Genomic DNA, 19,706 nt, shown 5'->3' with positions numbered 1-19,706 from the left:
GTTTGCAATTTGTTGAATTAATAATGGAGAAGTCAAAGTAGAAAGATGGAGGTGGGAAGCTTTTAGCCTTTTAGCCAGTGTTTCCTTGTTTAAAATTCCCGAAGATGAAGCTTTACTGTGGATCAGCGCGATCAACCGACAGTTTTCGGTGAGAAAATTGTGGTAATAAGTCGCCTCTTACCGGAGACATCAGCGGATGCTCCATACTGCTGCAGCTGCCGTGACTTCCCTCTGAGACTCTGGCGTCAACACACCCGTAGCCACACCCCTCCGACTTTCAGGTACTATTTAATCTCACTAAAACACTAGCAACACAATAGGCAGATAAGAGATTTTCCAGAATTATCCTTGTAAATATGTCTAATAACATCTGAATCGCTCCCACTGCAATCGCCTTTTTTTTTTTCATAATCCTTCACTCTAAATTTCCTCATCCATCAAATCTTTCATCCTCGCTCAAATTAATGGGGAAATTGTCGTTTTCTCGGTCCGAATAGCTCTAGCTGCTGCTGGCTATGATTGTAAAACAATGTGAGGATGTGAGGAACTCCACAACCTGTGACGTCACGCGCACATCGTCTGCTACTTTCGGTAAAGGCAAGGCTTTTTTATTAGCGACCAAAAGTTGCGAACTTTATCGTGGATGTTCTCTACTAAACCCTTTCAGCAAAAATATGGCAATATCGCGAAATGATCAAGTATGACACATAGAATGGACCTGCTATCCCCTTGAACTTTAATTCAGCTTGTCTTTTTTGCATTTTGCTGCACCAGTTTTACCAACCGTGACATCTATTAATTGATTGATATAACAATGTTAAAATTGCTTTTTAAAATTGCACACATAATTTATTAAATAATGTATTGTTTCCGGGACAAAACGTGCATCAACTAAGTAGTTGAAAAAAAATAGCATACAAATAATTTCACATGGATGATGAAATGTGTAAAAAAATGAGTAAATACTGTCTTTGAGATTTATTTGGTTGTTTAGAAATGTTTAAACTTAGAATCCTAGTTCTATTCTAATCATAATCACTATCAATAAATCAAAGGCAAATCCACAAAATTCAATGATCTTGAAAAGTGTCAAATCTTTTAGCATCGCCAATACTGTCCCAATACTGTAGAGCAGAGGTCACCAACCTTTTTGAAAAAAAGAGCTACTTCTTGGGTACTGATTAATAAGAAGAGCTGCCAGTTTGATACACACTTAAATAAATTGCCAGAAATAGACAATTTGCTCAATTTACCTTTAACTCAATGTTATTATTAATAATTAATGATATTTATCTTTGTGGAAACACTGATCATCTTAATTATTTATCACATTAAATAAATATAGATACAGATAAATATATATAAAAAAAGGGGGGTATTTCTGTCTGTCATTACGTCGTACATTTTTTTTCCTTATACGGAAGTTTTTTTTTAGAGAATAAATGATGAAAAAAACACTTAATTGAACGGTTTAAAAGAGAAGACAACACGAAAAAAAATGAAAATGTAATTTTGAAACAAAGTTTATCTTCAATTTCGACTCTTTAAAATTCAAAATTCTGCCGAAAAAAAGAAGAGAAAAACTAGCTAATTTTAATCTCTTGGAAAAAATTAAAAAAAAAAATTATGGAACATCATTAGTAAATTTTCCTGATTAAAATTAATTTTAATATTTTGATGACATGTTTTAAATGTGTTAAAATCCACTCTGTACTTTGTTAGAATATATAACAAATTGGACCAAACTATATTTCTAACAAAGACAAATCATTATTTCTTCTAGATTTTCCAGAGCAAAAAATTTAAAAGAAGTTCAAAAGACTTTGAAACAAGGTTTAAATTTGATTCTACAGATTTTCTAGATTTGCCTCAATAATTTAAAAGTGTTTTAATCATAATAAGTTTGAAAAAATATTTCACAAATATTCTTCGTCGAAAAAAAAGAAGCTAAAATGAAGAATTAAATTAAAATGTATTTATTCTTTACAATAAAAAAATAAATTTACTTGAACATTGATTTAAATTTTCAGGAAAGAAGAGGAAGGAATTTAAAAGGTAAAATGGTATATGTGTTTAAAAATCTTAAAATCATTTTTGTCAGGCTTGAACTTGATCTTGGTTTGTTTTCCCGAGGTGCAAAGCGAATGGAGTGGAAACGGCGTGAAGGTAAAGACATCTTTATTTTAACACTAAAACTAAAAACAGGAACCAACAAAAAGCGCGCACAATGGCGGTACAAAAAACTGGGCTATGAAACAAAAGACTAGCACAAAGGCTATAAACTACGAACATGAAACAAAAAACTCTTGCGCAGTGGCATGAATAACAAAAACTTACGTGGACAAAATGGACAGCATTGCAAGGCATGAAGCAGATAATCGAGGGTGTGAATGAGGTGCAGCATGGGTAGCGTGTGTGCGAGTGTGAAGATCCCAGACTGATGGACAGAAAGTAAAATCCTTAAATAGTAGCAGTGGTAATGAGAAACAGGTGTGAGAGGCTGATGATCGGGGCGTGACTAGGGTAAGTAAACTAATGAGTAGCTATGGTAACAAAACAAACCAGGAAGTGAAAAGACAGAACTAAAATGTCCAAAAAACTAAACATAACCTGACCAAAACCAAAACATAAACTTACAGGCGTGACAATTTTTGAGGTTTTATTTTTTCTTTAAAATAGTCTTTCTGAAAGTTATAAGAAGCAAAGTAAAAAAAAAAAAAACGGCCTTCTTTCATCTCGGTAATATCGCTAAAATTCGCTCCACTTTGTCCACTAAAGACACCGAGATCATTATCCATGCGTTTGTTACGTCTCGTCTCGATTACTGTAACGCATTATTTTCGGGTCTCCCCATGTCTAGCATTAAAAGATTACAGTTGGTACACAATGCGGCTGCTAGACTTTTGACAAGAACAAGAAAGTTTGATCACATTACGCCTGTACTGGCTCACCTGCACTGGCTTCCTGTGCACTTAAGATGTGACTTTAAGGTTTTACTACTTACGTATAAAATACTACACGGTCTAGCTCCAGCCTATCTTGCCGATTGTATTGTACCATATGTCCCGGCAAGAAATCTGCGTTCAAAATACTCCGGCTTATTAGTGATTCCTAGAGCCCAAAAAAAGTCTGCGGGCTATAGAGCGTTTTCCGTTCGGGCTCCAGTACTCTGGAATGCCCTCCCGGTAACAGTTCGAGATGCCACCTCAGTAGAAGCATTTAAGTCTCACCTTAAAACTCATCTGTATACTCTAGCCTTTAAATAGACCTCCTTTTTAGACCAGTTGATCTGCCGCTTCTTTTCTTTCTCCTATGTCCCCCCCTCCCTTGAGGGGATCCGGTCCGATGACCATGGATGAAGTACTGGCTGTCCAGAGTCGAGACCCAGGATGGACCGCTCGTCGGGACCCAGGATGGACCGCTCGCCTGTGTATCGGTTGGGGACATCTCTACGCTGCTGATCCGCCTCCGCTTGGGATGGTTTCCTGTGGACGGGACCCTCGCTGCTGTCTTGGATCCGCTTCAACTGTACTCTCGCGGCTGTGTTGGAGCCACTATGGATTGAACTTTCACAGTACCATATTAGACCCGCTCGACATCCATTGCTTTCGGTCCCCTAGAGGGGGGGGGGGGGGGGGGGGGGGGGTTGCCCACATCTGAGGTCCTCTCCAAGGTTTCTCATAGTCAGCATTGTCACTTGCGTCCCACTGGATGTGAATTCTCCCTGCCCGCTGGGTGTGAGTTTTCCTTGCCCTTTTGTGGGTTCTTCCGAGGATGTTGTAGTCGTAATGATTTGTGCAGTCCTTTGAGATATTTGTGATTTGGGGCTATATAAATAAACATTGATTGATTGATTGATTGATTGATTGATAACACAGAATAGGTAATGAAATAAGCTGTAACTGAGCTATCAGATCTCGTTATTGTTCATGTGCCTGATGGCCGAGGGGAAAAAACTGTTCAGGTGGCGGGGGGTGTGGGTCTGGATGGACCGTAGTCCCCTGCCTGAGGGGACAGGGTAGAATAGTATTTTGATAGTAGGTTACTATAGCTAATATAGACAGTTACTCCATGCGTTGCCTTCATTAGAATAGAATAGAATAGAATGGAAAGTACTTTATTGATCCCTGGAGGAAATTCAGCACCACAGTTTGCTCACAATAGACAATAATAAGTAATAATATATATTTTATAAATAATATATAAAATATGAATAATATGATATATTCGGGCTTCACGGTGGCAGAGGGGTTAGTGCGTCTGCCTCACAATACGAAGGTCCTGCAGTCCTGGGTTCAAATCCAGGCTCGGGATCTTTCTGTGTGGAGTTTGCATGTTCTCCCCGTGAATGCGTGGGTTCCCTCCGGGTACTCCGGCTTCCTCCCACCTCCAAAGACATGCACCTGGGGATAGGTTGATTGGCAACACTAAACTGGCCCTAGTGTGTGAATGTGAGTGTGAATGTTGTCTGTCTATCTGTGTTGGCCCTGCGATGAGGTGGCGACTTGTCCAGGGTGTACCCCGCCTTCCGCCCGATTGTAGCTGAGATAGGCGCCAGCGCCCCCCGCGACCCCGAAAGGGAATAAGCGGTAGAAAATGGATGGATGGATGAATATATTCTACATATATTCTACATTTAAGTGCAGTCAAGGAACATATGCATGATACAGTCTGATGGCTGTCGGTATGAAGGACCTCCTGTGTCGTTAAATTATATTAATTATAATAATATATAATTAAATTATAAATTATAAGATTTATCTACGGCTTTTTCATTTTTTTGCGACTCCAGACAGGTTTGCTTTTTGTATTTTTGGTCCAATTGTCAGGCTTGTCCCTGACAATGTGGCCATGTTTTAGTTTTCCCTATATTTGTTTCATGTCAGTGCTCTTGTTCTGTCTGTTTCCTGTTTTTCTCCCTGAGCGCTGTTTCCCCTCAGCTGTGGCTGATTGGCACCCGGCCACACCTGGTGTCAATCAGCCCACTCTTATTTACACCTGCTTTGTCCTCCAATTCGGTGCTGGATTATTGTCGTGTCGACGTCACCACTACCTGTATCGTTGTAGCTGTGACTACTTCTGTTCACTCTGCCATAGTCCCTTTGTGACACAGTAAGTGTTTTTGTTCATAGCTAAGTTTGTTATCCGCCTCGTCTGCGCCTTTTGTTTGTTCCTGTTTTAGTGTTGTATTAAATCATGTTTTCTTACACAATGCCTGCCGCCTTCTCTGCATTTTGGGGTTCGTCACCAACACTATTTGACACCAATATGGCTTTTTCAACGTTTTGGGTTGCAGACTCATGGGTTAGAACAATTTATGCTGCAGCTAAATTAAGTAATCAGTTACTTAGAGCACCATATTGTCAATAACTAGGTTGGATTTTAAGTGACAGTATGTATAGAATGTACTCTTTAATAAATGTACAACGACTTGCCTGAAACTAGTGCAGAGATGTCAATGTTGCTTTGACAGAGGGCCACATCGCAATTATAGTATGGCTGCTTTCCGGGGGCCGATTGTAACAGTGGATTAATATTATTGGAATTGCGGCGATTTATCCCCAATTTCAACCCCTTGATGCTGAGTGCCAAACAGGGAGGGAAGTCAAGTCAAGTCAAGTTTTTGGTATGACTTGACTGGGATTTGAACTCACGACCTACCAATGTCAGAGTGGACACTCTAACCACTAGGCCACTGAGCAATTTGTAAACTGATGTGCTCGCATTTCTTTAGGTGCAGATATCACAGAATAATATTCCAAAACATCTGACACAGCATGATTGTAACGTAAGACATTTTTTAGTTCATCAATAGAATAGAATAGAAAATATTTTATTGATCCCGGGGGGGAATTCAGCACCACAGTTCGCTCACAATAGACAATAATAATAATAAATATTATAAAACATATTATATATATAATATATGAATAGTATAAATATATTCTACATATATTCTACATTTAAGTGCAGTCAAGGAATGTGTGTGTCCAAGTTAAAGGAAACTGCCGACCGTCTTATTTAAATAGATTTATAACAATCTTTGGTAATATTTGCTGTGGTCTGGAACAACAACGCAGCCAATATTTCATACGGATAATGTGTCATGAGACATGCAAAACTAAATCATACAGAAAGAGGATAAAAGTAAAGGATATTAAATGAGCTCAAATATACCTACAAATGAGTCACAATGATGCAATATGTACATAGAGCTAGCCTACATAGAATGTTAGCATTGATTAGCTTGCAGCCATGCACTGACCAAGTTTGCCTGATCAGCTTCAACAAGTCAATAACATCAACAAAGCGCACTTTTGTGCTTTCACGCACAGCATGAAACTTTTGGTGGACAAAATGAGACATGTAAACAAACTGTTGCATCACAGTCCACACTATGGTGAGTTCCGGAACCGCCGCAATTAGTAGGAGAAAACGATGTTCACCAAATACTCTCATCAGTGAAGCATACACACTAGAGACGCGCGGTTTGGGGTCTCATCCGCGGAGTCCGCGGGTCGGGCGGTTGACATGACGAAAAAAAAGATTTTAATTAGATTCGGGCGGTTGGCGGTTGAACCATCCGGAAATATTTGATATACATGGTTCTGGAATCGGTATCCTTTGCCATTCAAAGAGCCATTTAAGACCCGTGTCACAAAGCAAAGAAGACAATAGGAGACGCTATTATTCTCTTGAATGACTACCGGCAGTCACCCAGTTAATAAGTATTAGGGTGTGCTATGAAGTCATTGGCTTTGTCGCCTTCTACAACATGTACGATCTGCTTGTCAGTCCAGCATCATGTTGTGTGTGGCTTCTGCAGCGACACGCACACGACTGCAAGGCATACTGTGTGACACAGAGTACACTAATGGTTGTGATATAAACAATTTTAACACTCTCAGTAATATGCGCCACACTGTAAAGCCACACCAATTCAGAACGACAAACACATTTCGGGAGAACATCCTCACAGTAACACAACATAAACACAACACAACAAATACCCAGAATCCTTTGTATTCATGACACTTCCTGACTATTTTATACACCCCGCTAGCAGCAAACCAGCCCCCCCCCCCCCCCCCCGTGCGCCGGTAAGGTGGGCGGGGTTGGGGGCGCGGGGGTGTAAAATATACTCTGGAAATATCACGGATACAAAGGATTCTGGGTATTTGTGGTGTTGCGTTCATGTTGTGTTACTGTGAGGATGTTCGCCCGAAATGTGGTTGTCAATCTTGTATTGTGTGGCTTCACAGCGTGGCGCATATTAGTAAGTGTTAAAGTTGTTTATATCACAACCATCAGTGTACTCTGTGTCACCCAGTATGCCTTTCAATCTTGTACGTGTAATTGCGGAAGCTGCACACGACATTTTGCCGGACCAACAATCGGTTTGGACATGTTTTTGAAGGTGTCAAAGGCAATGGCTTCACAGCACGCCCATATTCTTGTCATCAGGATGAACGCTATAGGATAGTCGCGAGAACGTTAGCGGCTCCAACTGTCTTCATTACTCTGTGAAACAGGTTTAAATAGCTCTGTGAGTGGTAAAGGCGGCCGACCTCTGATTTATTTCAACGGGCGGTTAGCGGGCGGGTACGGTCCTGATAAAATGTTGGTTTGGGTGGATGACGACTTTGGTGATGCGGTTGCGGATGATATAATTGCCTATCCGCGCAGCTATAATACACACAAGCGTATTAAACGGTTTCTAACAATTGGGAAGGTTTGTGTCATGCTGCCAACCCCCGTTCTAACCTGTTGTTCCTGCTGAAGCTCCTTGATTTGTTTTTTCTTGTTCTTGAGTGTCTCTTCAGCCACACGCAACTCTTCCTCCATCTTGAATTTCTCTTGGTATTCTGGACCTGTGGTATAAAAGTAAAAAAAAAAATAACCCGAGTGGTCATGGTTTGTGCAAAACCATTGATTAGGACTGTTCCCATACTGGATTCTTTGGATGAGTTGATTGCGGTGAGGAATCCAGTATTGCTGAGGCTGAACAACATGTTGGTGTTCTCCAGAGCTTTATTTTCTTCCTCAGCCTTGCGGATTTTGGCGCTCAGACGCTCTCCCTGATGGAGGAGTTCTGCTCTCTCGAATCCAGCCTGGAAGTGGAAAAGCGGTTAGTTGAGGACAATGATTCAAGACTTCTAAGCGGTCCTCCTCTCACCATGGCGATGTAGTGAGCTTGGGATTTCACCGCATCCTCTTCATCCTCTCCGGGTGTTGCCATGGAAAAGGTCACGACCTCGAAATGTTTCTTCATGGCCTCAATCTTGGACAGGTTTCCACTCAGTTCAGCACTGAGAAGAGCATGTACTTTGAAAACAGATTTGGTTAAAAATAACCGGCAAGGGTTTTACCAGATTTTCTGTCTCTCCTGCTCGGTGGTCCTCAGCTGCTTCATGAGCATTTGTTTGTAGACGCTGATCTCCTCTTGCCTCTCCAAAATGGCTTTCTTCATGTCCAGCTGTCTTTTCTCCAAAGACACCATGCTGTTGGCTTTGTTGAACAGAAGATCCCTCTTGCGTTTCACCTCGAGCTTGGTGATGTTTTGCTCTACCAGTAGTTCCTGGTCAGAGGGGACGCAGTGTAGTGGACACAGAGATAGCTGTAAAAACTAGGGCTGTCTTCCAATACTGGAAGGTCAAATAAGTCTGATTAAAGGATCAACTTGAGTGAGGATGTCTTATTTAAATATTAGTAAACTATTACCGTGTGCAGAAAAAACTGTTTTTAGAGAGTAAATAAATAAATAAACCTCCAAGTCCGAGTCCATGGTTCTCGCCCGGAAAAGGGTGGAGTGCCATCTCCGGGTTGGGGAGGAGACCCTGCCCCAAGTGGAGGAGTTCAAGTACCTACGAGTCTTGTTCACGAGTGGGGGAAGAGTGGATCGTGAGATAGACAGGCGGATCGGTGCGGCGTCTTCAGTAATGCGGACGTTGTACCGATCCGTTGTGGTGAAGAAGGAGCTGAGCCGGAAGGCAAAGCTCTCAATTTACCGGTCGATCTACGTTCCCATCCTCACCTATGGTCATGAGCTTTGGGTCATGACCGAAAGGATAAGATCACGGGTACAAGCGGCAGAAATGAGTTTCCTCCGCCGTGTGGCGGGGCTCTCCCTTAGAGATAGGGTGAGAAGCTCTGCCATCCGGGAGGAACTCAAAGTAAAGCCGCTGCTCCTTCACATCGAGAGGAGCCAGATGAGGTGGTTCGGGCATCTAGTCAGGATGCCACCCGAACGCCTCCCTAGGGAGGTGTTTAGGGCACGTCCAGCCGGTAGGAGGCTACGGGGAAGACCCAGGACACGTTGGGAAGACTATGTCTCCCGGCTGGCCTGGGAACGCCTCGGGATCCCCCGGGAAGAGCTAGACGAAGTGGCTGGGGAGAGGGAAGTCTGGGTTTCCCTGCTTAGGCTGCTGCCCCCCCGACCCGACCTCAGATAAGCGGAAGATGATGGATGGATGGATGGATGGATGGTTAAATAAATAAATCTGGCAAAACCCCAAACCAGTGAAGTTGGCACATTGTGTAAATGGTAAATAAAAACAGAATACATCAATTTGCAAATCCTTTTCAACTTTTATTCAATTGAAATGACTGCAAAGACAAAATAAGAGTCTCGGAAAGCTGGCGTGCACAAGTGATGTGCACGCCAGCTTTCTGAGGGATCGCTTGTGCACGCCAGTTTTCCGAGACTCTGTATTTAGTTAGCGCAGGCAGCATGAAGCAGGGCTTTTATTGTGAAGATAGGAAATGTGCAGTCGGCCTTTAGAGTTTTGACGGAAGGTACGGCGCGAGAGTCTGTTGAAATAAAAAGTGTTTCTCGCCTTCCTCTCGGTCATATTTTCATAATAATGATCTTGCAGCAGCCAGCGTCATCTCACAAGACCCTCCGGTACCGTGAATGTCATTTAAGTGACGTCTTGGTGGAGATTGATGATCACTAATTTTTAGGTCTATTTTTTTTAAAAGCCTGGCTGGAGATCGACTGACACACCCCCCGCGGTCGACTGGTAGCTCGCGATCGACGTAATGGGCACCCCTGGTCTAGCTCTTCCCGGGGGATCCCGAGGCGTTCCCAGGCCAGCCGGGAGACATAGTCTTCCCAACGTGTCCTGGGTCTTCCCCGTAGCCTCCTACCGGCTGGACGTGCCCTAAACACCTCCCTAGGGAGGCGTTCGGGTGGCATCCTGACTAGATGCCCGAACCACCTCATCTGGCTCCTCTCGATGTGAAGGAGCAGCGGCTTTACTTTGAGTTCCTCCCGGATGGCAGAGCTTCTCACCCTATCTCTAAGGGAGAGCCCCGCCACACGGCGGAGGAAACTCATTTCGGCCGCTTGTACCCGTGATCTTATCCTTTCGGTCATGACCCAAAGCTCATGACCATAGGTGAGGATGGGAACGTAGATCGACCGGTAAATTGAGAGCTTTGCCTTCCGGCTCAGCTCCTTCTTCACCACAACGGATCGGTACAACGTCCACATTACTGAAGCCGCCGCACCGATCCGCCTGTTGATCTCACGAGCCCACTCTTCCCTCACTCGTGAACAAAACTCCTAGGTACTTGAACTCCTCCACTTGGGGCAGGGTCTCCTCCCCAACCCGGAGATGGCATTCAACCCTTTTCCGGGCGAGAACCATGGACTCGGACTTGGAGGTGCTGATTCTCATTCCGGTCGCTTCACACTCGGCTGCGAACCGATCCAGTGAGAGCTGAAGATCCCGGTCAGATGAAGCCATCAGGACCACATCATCTGCAAAAAGCAGAAACCTAATCCTGCGGCCACCAAACCGGAATCCCTCAACGCCTTGACTGCGCCTAGAAATTCTGTCCATAAAAGTTATGAACAGAATCGGTGACAAAGGACAGCCTTGGCGGAGTCCAACCCTCACTGGAAATGTGTTCGACTTACTGCCAGCAATGCGGACCAAGCTCTGACACTGATCGTACAGGGAACGGACCGCCACAATAAGACAGTCCGATACCCCATACTCTCTGAGCACTCCCCACAGGACTTCCCGAGGGACACGGTCGAATGCCTTCTCCAAGTCCACAAAGCACATGTAGACTGGTTGGGCAAACTCCCATGCACCCTCAAGAACCCTGCGGAGAGTAGAGAGCTGGTCCACAGTTCCACGACCAGGACGAAAACCACACTGTTCCTCCTGAATCCGAGGTTCGACTATCCGGCGTAGCCTCCTCTCCAGTACACCTGAATAAACCTTACCGGTAAGGCTGAGGAGTGTTATCCCACGATAGTTGGAGCACACCCTCCGGTCCCCCTTCTTAAAGATATTATTACGCAAATAATCATTAACCTTGAATTTAATGGCAGCAACTCATTGCAAAAAAGTTGGCACAGGAGCATTTTTACCACTGTGTTACATGGCCTTTACTTTTAACAACACTCAGTAAACGTTTGGGAACTGAGGAGCCAATTCTTGAAGCTTTTCAGGTGGAATTCTTTCCCATTCTTGTTTGATGTACAACAGTCCGAAGTCTCCGTTGTCATATTTTACACTTCATAATGCGCCACACATTTTCAATGGGAGACAGGTCTGGACTACAAGCATTTCAGTCCAGTACTCGCAGTCTTTTACTACGAAGCCACGCTGTTGTAACACATGGCTTGGCATTGTTAGGCTGAAATAAGCAGGGGCGTCCATAAAAAAGACATTGCTTGGGTGGCAACATATGTTGCTCCAAAACCTGTATGATGGTGCCTTCACAGATGTGTAAGTTACTCATGCCTTGGGCACTAATACACCCCCATACCATCACAGATGCTGACTTTTGAACTTTGCGTTATTTGGTTATTTTCCTCTCTGGTCTGGAGAACACAACGTGCACCGTTTCCAAAAACAATTTAAAATGTGGACTTGTCAGAACGCAGAACAATTTTCCGGCGCCGTTTCTGGGTGTTGTTGATGAATGGCTTTCACGTTGCATGGTAGAGTTTTAACTTGCACTTAACGATGTAGCGACAAACTGTAGTTACAAACAATGGTTTTCTGAAGTTTTCCTGAGCCCATGTGGTGATTTCCTTTACACACAGATGTTGGTTTTTGATGCAGTACCGCCTGAGGGATCGAAGGTCCGGCATTCAATGTTGATTTTCAGCCTTGCCGCTTACGTGCAGTGATTTCTCCAGATTCTCGGAGCCTTTTGATGATATTACGGACCATAGATGGTGAAATCTGTAAATTCCTTGCAATAGCTCGTTGAGAAATGTTGTTTTTGAACAATTTGCTCACGTATTTGTTCACAAATTGGTGACCCTCGCCCCATCCTTTTTCGTGAATGACTCAGCATTTCACGGATGCTGCTTTCATACCCAAACATGGCACCCACCTGCTCCCAATTAGCCTGTTCACCTGTGAGATGTTCCATATAAGTGTTTGATGAGAATTCCTCAACTTCTTTGCTACTTGTGCCAGCTTTTTTGAAACATGTTGCAGGCATCAAATTTCGAATGAGCTAATATTTGCAAAAAAATAAGAAAAGTTTCTCACTTCTACCATTTAATATATTGTCTTTGCAGTGTATTCAATTGAATATAGGTTACAAAGGATTTGCAAATGATTCTGTTCTGTTTTTATTTACAATTTACTTAATGTGCCAACTTCACTGGTTTGGGGTTTTGTAAGATATTTGGGTTTTTCGCCACATAAAAATGGTTTAAAGATTCTAAAACATTCTAAGAACTTAAACATTTAAGAAATGCAAGTTGAATTAAAGCTGGGAGCAGCGTTGAACGGACCTTCGCCCCGCTTGCACGGTAGGGTTCACGTTCAAGTCCTTGCCGAAGCGCCCTGACCCGCCACCCAAATTTTCAAGAAAATCGAAATATGTGTAACGAACTTTTATGACTGTTGTCACTTCCCACCACAAGAGGGCGATATTGGCGACGCTGCGGGGATGCAGTTGCCTCCCGCTTGTACTCATTAAAATAGTTCTGAAAGATTGGAGCATCTAAAAATAAGTTTTACTGTTATAGTTTTCCACCACAAGGGGGATCTATTGGTGCCACATTAGTCATTCAGTTAAATCTCACCCAACATCCCAAACCCGTCATCAAAAATTTCGGGGAGATCAGAGCATGTCAATCAAGATCAAGATCTGAATTACTTTTGTGTTTTGTGGCGAACCATCGGATCAAAGTTTGGCGCCACGCCACGGCCAGGTTTTATGGCGTCAAAGTCCCTAGGATGAGTTTGTTTAAAGTACGTCCCACGTCCCCTGTTTTTCGACTAAAATAGCCCACGGAAACCAAGATGCCCGACTTCCTGTTCCTTTTCAGATACGGGTTCTTGAGACTTTTACGTGTGTCCTGTAATCAGGGATGTCTGCAGCAATTTTCGTGATGATACGTGAATCTGGGGAAAGGGGCTCAATTTTTCCAACTTTAAAGGGGGCGCTAGTGAGCCAATTTTTTAAGTTCAGTTTCAGGACCTCTAAAATAGGACCTTTGCTGCTCGGGCCCTAATAATGCTTGTTTTCAAAATAAAATACCTTTTTCTAGCTTAAAATCTTTGATGTAGAAATCTTAATTTAGTAAGGATGTAGCGGTATTGTATATTTACCGTTATATTGCGGTTCCAAAATCCTCACAAAACTGCCTGATGGTGTTAAGAGTAAACTTGGTGAGTGTAGTTTTTTCTGGCACTTTTGCATTAGCTGGGTTTAAAAATAAAATACATCTTACAAAATCCTCTGCGCAGCACGGGACTGGCAAGGTGATAGGCGTGGAACGCGGTAAAAGAACAAGTATGTTCGTAGGAGATAAAAGGAATTTTTGTTTTTGGACATTTGGACTTGAAAGCAGCTTCAGCAGTGTCACTCCAAGATGCAGCAGACCGGAGGCAAACGGTAAAGTAGTAAAATAATAATATGTGATAGAAACTGAAGGCGCATGCACAAGGAGAGGAGAAAAACAAAAGAAGGCGAGTGCAAAAGTAAAGTCACGGAAATAAGTTATCTTCTTCCCACTCCCTTTCAGGCAAAACCGGACAATAATGTATTACATACTATACATTACCTTTTGCTACGTATTAATTTATATTATTATGTGTTGTCAACTTTGTACGTGTTTTTATTTTATTTTTATTTTTTTTAATGTCATCGCCTGAAATAAATAAATACATTTAAAAAATAAATAACTTCCTTTTTAGAGGTAAGTAGACACACACTACACAAGACAGTAAGCATCTGGAAGACAGCGCCGGACTGAAATAGGAGACTGATTAGCAACCGGGTGAAAGTGTGTACTGGTTGCCAATCAGACAAACTCTGCAGAAAAAATAACGTCTTTGGCAGAGTTAATTAAGTGTGCGTACTTGAGCGCTCCGCCGCGGAAGGAAAGTGTCAGCGACGTGCTGTCAGGGGAGGCAAGTGAGGCAGTGCCTCCCCCTGCCACCAGGGGAGTTAAAAGGCTTAACCATGAGAGGTTCCAAAACGAAGTAATAAAAAAAAAAATAAGTTATGATATTTCTCTTTTGGTCTTTGGGATTTTGGTGTGGTTCCGGTATGTTTTGATCATTTCCATGGTCAAAATTGCAGAAATTCCATGTTTCCTGATCAAAATAACGCGGCAGACGAGAAGTGAGGCAGCCATAGGTAGTGCCTCCACCGCTACACACAAAGTGTATTGAGCGTGTGCGTGCGAGGGGGCGCGTGCTTGTTGCCACGGGGAAAAGGCAGGCCACGAGGCAGCAAGTACCTCTGCCTCAAAGTAGGGGGCAATATATTGTCAACTTGCAGTTCAAAAGTTCATGGACCCTGAAGAAGTAGAAGAAGAAAACAACAGACTGCTAAGCTTCCGCAAACTATGATGCTTTTTCGCCCTAAAAATGGAGGATTTGATTTCTAAAATAAGGAATTTTTCAAAACAGGACTTTCAATCAAAGCAAGAGGTCATTAATACTGGGAGACCAAAGCCAGAGCTGCCAGATTTGATTCAAACATGTGGTCCGAAGACAGAAAATAACGCGTTCATTTCAAAAGGATTGGTATACTGTAGCTGGGCTACAAAAAAACGACTTCATTGCTGTCCCTGCCTCTTATTCTCAATGGGTGACCGTGTTTAGACCCAAATGGGATGTACTGATCTGAAAAACCTGCAAAAAAGGTCAGATTTATTTCAAAATGTTTGGAATATCACGGAAGACCCAGGACACGTTGGTAAGACTATGTCTCCCGGCTGGCCTGGGAATGCCTCGGGATCCCCCGGGAGGAGCTGGACGAAATGGCTGGGGAGAGGGAAGTCTGGGCTTCTCTGCTTAGGCTGCTGCCCCCGCGACCCTACCTCGGATAAGCGGAAGAAAATGGATGGATGGCTCTAAATGAACAACGGAGACTAAATATCAGCATCCACAATGCCAATGTAAAGGAAAATCGTGAAATATTAAAAGACCTGATAAACGCCACCTGCTTTTCGGGGAAACGGGGGCTTGCATTTTGTGGCAATTATCTCCATTGAGAGACTTTTAAAACTCAAAGAGAAAAAGGCGGGATTCTACAACAAAGTCATGGAGATCGTCATCCAGAAGGAAAGTCGAACAGACTTAATTTACAAGTAAAGGTAAGATATACGGTCTAGTGCAGGGGTACCGACCAACTGTAGTGACTGACAGTGGTTTTCTGAAGTGTTCCTGAGCCCATGTGGTGATATCCTTTACACACGGATTGTCGGCAATGAGCAAAATCTGACGTTCCACTGCTAGATTTTTTTTTTCAATAGGTGGCAGTCATGTGCATTTCAAAGGGAATGCCACACGTAGCTATTTTTTTTGTTCAGTGCAGCTGACCCCACTTACCAAAGTGATTTTCACGGCTAAATTTTTAATGTTGTTGTGTAATCGTTTTGAATTTACCGAAGCCATAATATTTACCTGTTTCTTGAAGCTGAGTTTCTTTAACTCCTTTTCAGTATTGTTATTGATCAGCATCATGTCTTCTACTTTCTTCTGCAGATCGTCCTTGTTAGCGGCGGACGTCTCATTTTCCTTCCTCAAAAACCGAATGTCACTCTGTCAAGAGAGAAAGAAAAAAAATCCCTTTAGGATGAGAACACTTTTCAATTGTGAATCTTACTTAACCTAGTCTGACCTCAGCCTCTTTGATTGCGTTGATAATTTTCCCGGATGTCTTTTTCATCTCATCGAGGGCTTTCGTCAACTCGCTGATCTTCATTTCCAACATTTGCTTTTCTTCAGAGTCGTCGACACCTCGTAGTCGCGCAAGCTTTTTATCCAAAAAGATTATTTGGACGTCCTGAAATGAATTTTAAAAAAAGGTGAGAAAGAATCCAGTAGCTAATGTTTTGGTTAGCATACCTTCTCGTTCATGATCATCTGCTGTCTCATCAAATTCCCTTCTTGTTTCCTTATCTCACGTTCCAGATTGCTGATGGTGGCTTTGCTCCTCGAGTCCTGGGCCATAAAATCCTTTTCCTTTTTTCTCAGAGTTTCAAAATGCTGTTTACAACGAAAGAGCTCCTCCCTTCGGTCTCGTAGTTCTACATCAAGTTCCTAGTGTAAAACACAGAGTGGTATCAAAGCAAAAAGTTCCTTATCTACACATAAGGGGTGTCCAAACCAAGAGATGCTTGCCAGGGTCTTAAGTTTGGTAATATGGAATTTGGACAGTCGCCTTTCGGCAAATTTGCTGCCGTCTTCTGGAAAAGGTGAGTAATTCAGGTCGATGATAATTGATTTTACATTGAAGTGAAGTGAATTATATTTATATAGCGCTTTTCTCTAGTGAGTCAAAGCGCTTTACATATCCATCCATCCATCCATCCATCTTCTTCCGCTTATCCGAGGTCGGGTCGCGGGGGCAACAGCCTAAGCAGGGAAACCCAGACTTCCCTCTCCCCAGCCACTTCGTCTAGCTCTTCCCGGGGGATCCCGAGGCGTTCCCAGGCCAGCCGGGAGACATAGTCTTCCCAACGTGTCCTGGGTCTTCCCCGTGGCCTCCTACCGGTTGGACGTGCCCTAAACACCTCCCTAGGGAGGCGTTTGGGTGGCATCCTGACCAGATGCCCGAACCACCTCATCTGGCTCCTCTCGATGTGGAGGAGCAGCGGCTTTACTTTGAGTTCCTCCCGGATGGCAGAGCTTCTCGCCCTATCTCTAAGGGAGAGCCCCGCCATACGGCGAAGGAAACTCATTTCGGCCGCTTGTACCCGTGATCCTATCCTTTCGGTCGTGACCCAAAGCTCATGACCATAGGTGAGGATGGGAACGTAGATCGACCGGTAAATTGAGAGCTTTGCCTTGCGGCTCAGCTCCTTCTTCACCACAACGGATCGGTACAACGTCCGCATTACTGAAGACGCCGCACCGATCCGCTTGTCGATCTCACGATCCACTCTTCCCCCACTCGTGAACAAGACTCTTAGGTACTTGAACTCCTCCACTTGGGGCAGGGTCTCCACCCCAACCCGGAGATGGCATTCCACCCTTTTCCGGGCGAGAACCATGGACTCGGACTTGGAGGTGCTGATTCTCATTCCGGTCGCTTCACACTTGGCTGCGAACCGATCCAGTGAGAGCTGAAGATCCCGGTCAGATGAAGCCATCAGGACCACATCATCTGCAAAAAGCAGAGACCTAATCCTGCGGTCACCAAACCGGAACCCCTCAACGCCTTGACTGCGCCTAGAAATTCTGTCCATAAAAGTTATGAACAGAATCGGTGACAAAGGACAGCCTTGGCGGAGTCCAACCCTCACTGGAAATGTGTTCGACTTACTGCCGGCAATGCGGACCAAGCTCTGGCACTGATCGTACAGGGAGCGGACCGCCACAATAAGACAGTCCGATACCCCGTATTCTCTGAGCACTCCCCACAGGACTTCCCGAGGGGACATGGTCGAATGCCTTCTCCAAGTCCACAAAGCACATGTAGACTGGTTGGGCAAACTCCCATGCACCCTCAAGAACCCTGCGGAGAGTATAGAGCTGGTCCACAGTTCCACGATCAGGACGAAAACCACACTGTTCCTCCTGAATCAGAGGTTCGACTATCCGGCGTAGCCTCCTCTCCAGTACACCTGAATAAACCTTTACATAGTGAAACCCAATATCTAAGTTACATTTAAACCAGTGTGGGTGGCACTGGGAGCAGGTGGGTAAAGTGTCTTGCCCAAGGACACAACGGCAGTGACTAGGATGGCGGAAGCGGGAATCGAACTTGCAACTCTCAAGTTACTGGCACGGCCGCTCTACCAACCGAGCTATACCGCCCTTCTATAAACAAGTTATCGATGCTTTGATCAGAAGGAGAGGTGCATGGACTTAATTTATAAGTAAAGGTAAGACCATAATAACGTTTTTTTTATTAAACGTGCTTTTCATGAGGGTATCCTTACATCACACTCAAATTTATAAGTGCAGTAATCCATTGAAGTAATCCCTGCACAGCATTTAGCTATATGGCCTAATCCGAACAACCTTTCCCATTCATGCAACCGACACTGGAAGTTAACACACATAGTCACACATATTCCAACCTGCTTACTGAACTTTGTGGATGTTATAAAAAAAAAAAACAGGCGGAATATTTTGAAGTTGGAACAGTTTGTTTGAATCAGGTGAAAAAGGTGGGAGTTGTGTAACTTTGAAGAATGTCCCATTGATTTCAATGGAAATGTACCCAAAATTTGGGAATTTAAAAAAAAACCAAATTTTTTATTTTTTTTTTAAATGGTAAAAAACTTAAATAGTTTAAATAAGTTGAAATGGTTGGTGTTGGAATTTTTCAAGAAATATTGAGTTAAGGTACATAATACACCGTACATAATCAAAAATTACACTCACTACAATGCATGATGAAAAAAATGTAAAAAACTCATGTATCCATTTTAGTGTGTTTTAGCTGCTTGATAAATCTGATTGATTACAAAACTTTAATGATGTTGCCACGGAAGAAAAAAAAAATAAAAATAAAGAAAAGGTATTAGTTGAACTTTCACTTACTCTTCGCATATGCCCATTATATACACACATATAGAAAATGTGTACATGTATACATTTACACACAAACACACATGTAACACACATGTAATATGCGCCTGCCTTGAATTACTGCCGGGTAAAACTCGCTCCCCAAATTTGTTAGCGCATGCTTATTTTTACCGCCGGGTCGAATTCGTGACATCTCGAATGACGCCTCCCCCACCGTCATTTTCAAAATGGCGAAGGAGTTTGTTTGTCTCTTACTATGTGTAAACCAGGGCTCTTATTCCACAGCCATACAGGTCACACTGATGGTTGTGATATAAAACAATTTTAACACTCTTACTAATATGTGCCACAGTCTGTGAACCCACACCAAACAAGAATAACAAACACATTTCGGGAGAACATCGGCTCTGTAACACATTATAAACGCAGCATAAGAATTACCCAGAATTCCAATGCATCCATAACTCTTGGCTATATTATACACCCCGCTACCACCAACCCCCCACCCCGCCCCCTCTCCGTGCGTCAGTTGAGGTGGGCGGAGTTGGGGGGCGCGTGTATAATATAGCCAAGAGTCATGGATGCATTGGAATTCTAGGTAATTTTTATGTTGCGTTTATAATGTGTTACAGAGCCAATGTTCTCCAGAAATGTGTTTGTTATTCTTGTTTGGTGTGGGTTCACAGAGTGTGGCGCATATTAGTAAGAGTTTTAAAGTTGTTTATA

General features: G+C 43.3%; 1 protein-coding gene across 1 annotated transcript in view; it reads right to left on the bottom strand.

Moving 5' to 3' along the window:
* ccdc39 (coiled-coil domain containing 39) overlaps nt 1-19,706 on the bottom strand; it is a 57,523-nt gene that overhangs the window by 8,100 nt on the left and 29,717 nt on the right. Inside the window, exons 10-16 of the mRNA XM_061890335.1 lie at nt 16,347-16,541; nt 16,120-16,284; nt 15,903-16,040; nt 8,370-8,578; nt 8,177-8,309; nt 7,952-8,111; nt 7,765-7,871 (exon numbers count right to left, since the gene is read on the bottom strand). Coding sequence (XP_061746319.1) covers nt 7,765-7,871; nt 7,952-8,111; nt 8,177-8,309; nt 8,370-8,578; nt 15,903-16,040; nt 16,120-16,284; nt 16,347-16,541 — 1,107 coding nt within the window. The remainder of the gene's footprint in view (nt 1-7,764; nt 7,872-7,951; nt 8,112-8,176; nt 8,310-8,369; nt 8,579-15,902; nt 16,041-16,119; nt 16,285-16,346; nt 16,542-19,706) is intronic.

This window comes from Nerophis ophidion, linkage group LG28 (assembly GCF_033978795.1).
Source record: "Nerophis ophidion isolate RoL-2023_Sa linkage group LG28, RoL_Noph_v1.0, whole genome shotgun sequence".
In the NCBI taxonomy this organism is placed as follows: domain Eukaryota; kingdom Metazoa; phylum Chordata; class Actinopteri; order Syngnathiformes; family Syngnathidae; genus Nerophis; species Nerophis ophidion.
Note: the sequence above shows the minus strand (reverse complement) of the source record. Positions and strands in the feature narration are given on the sequence as shown.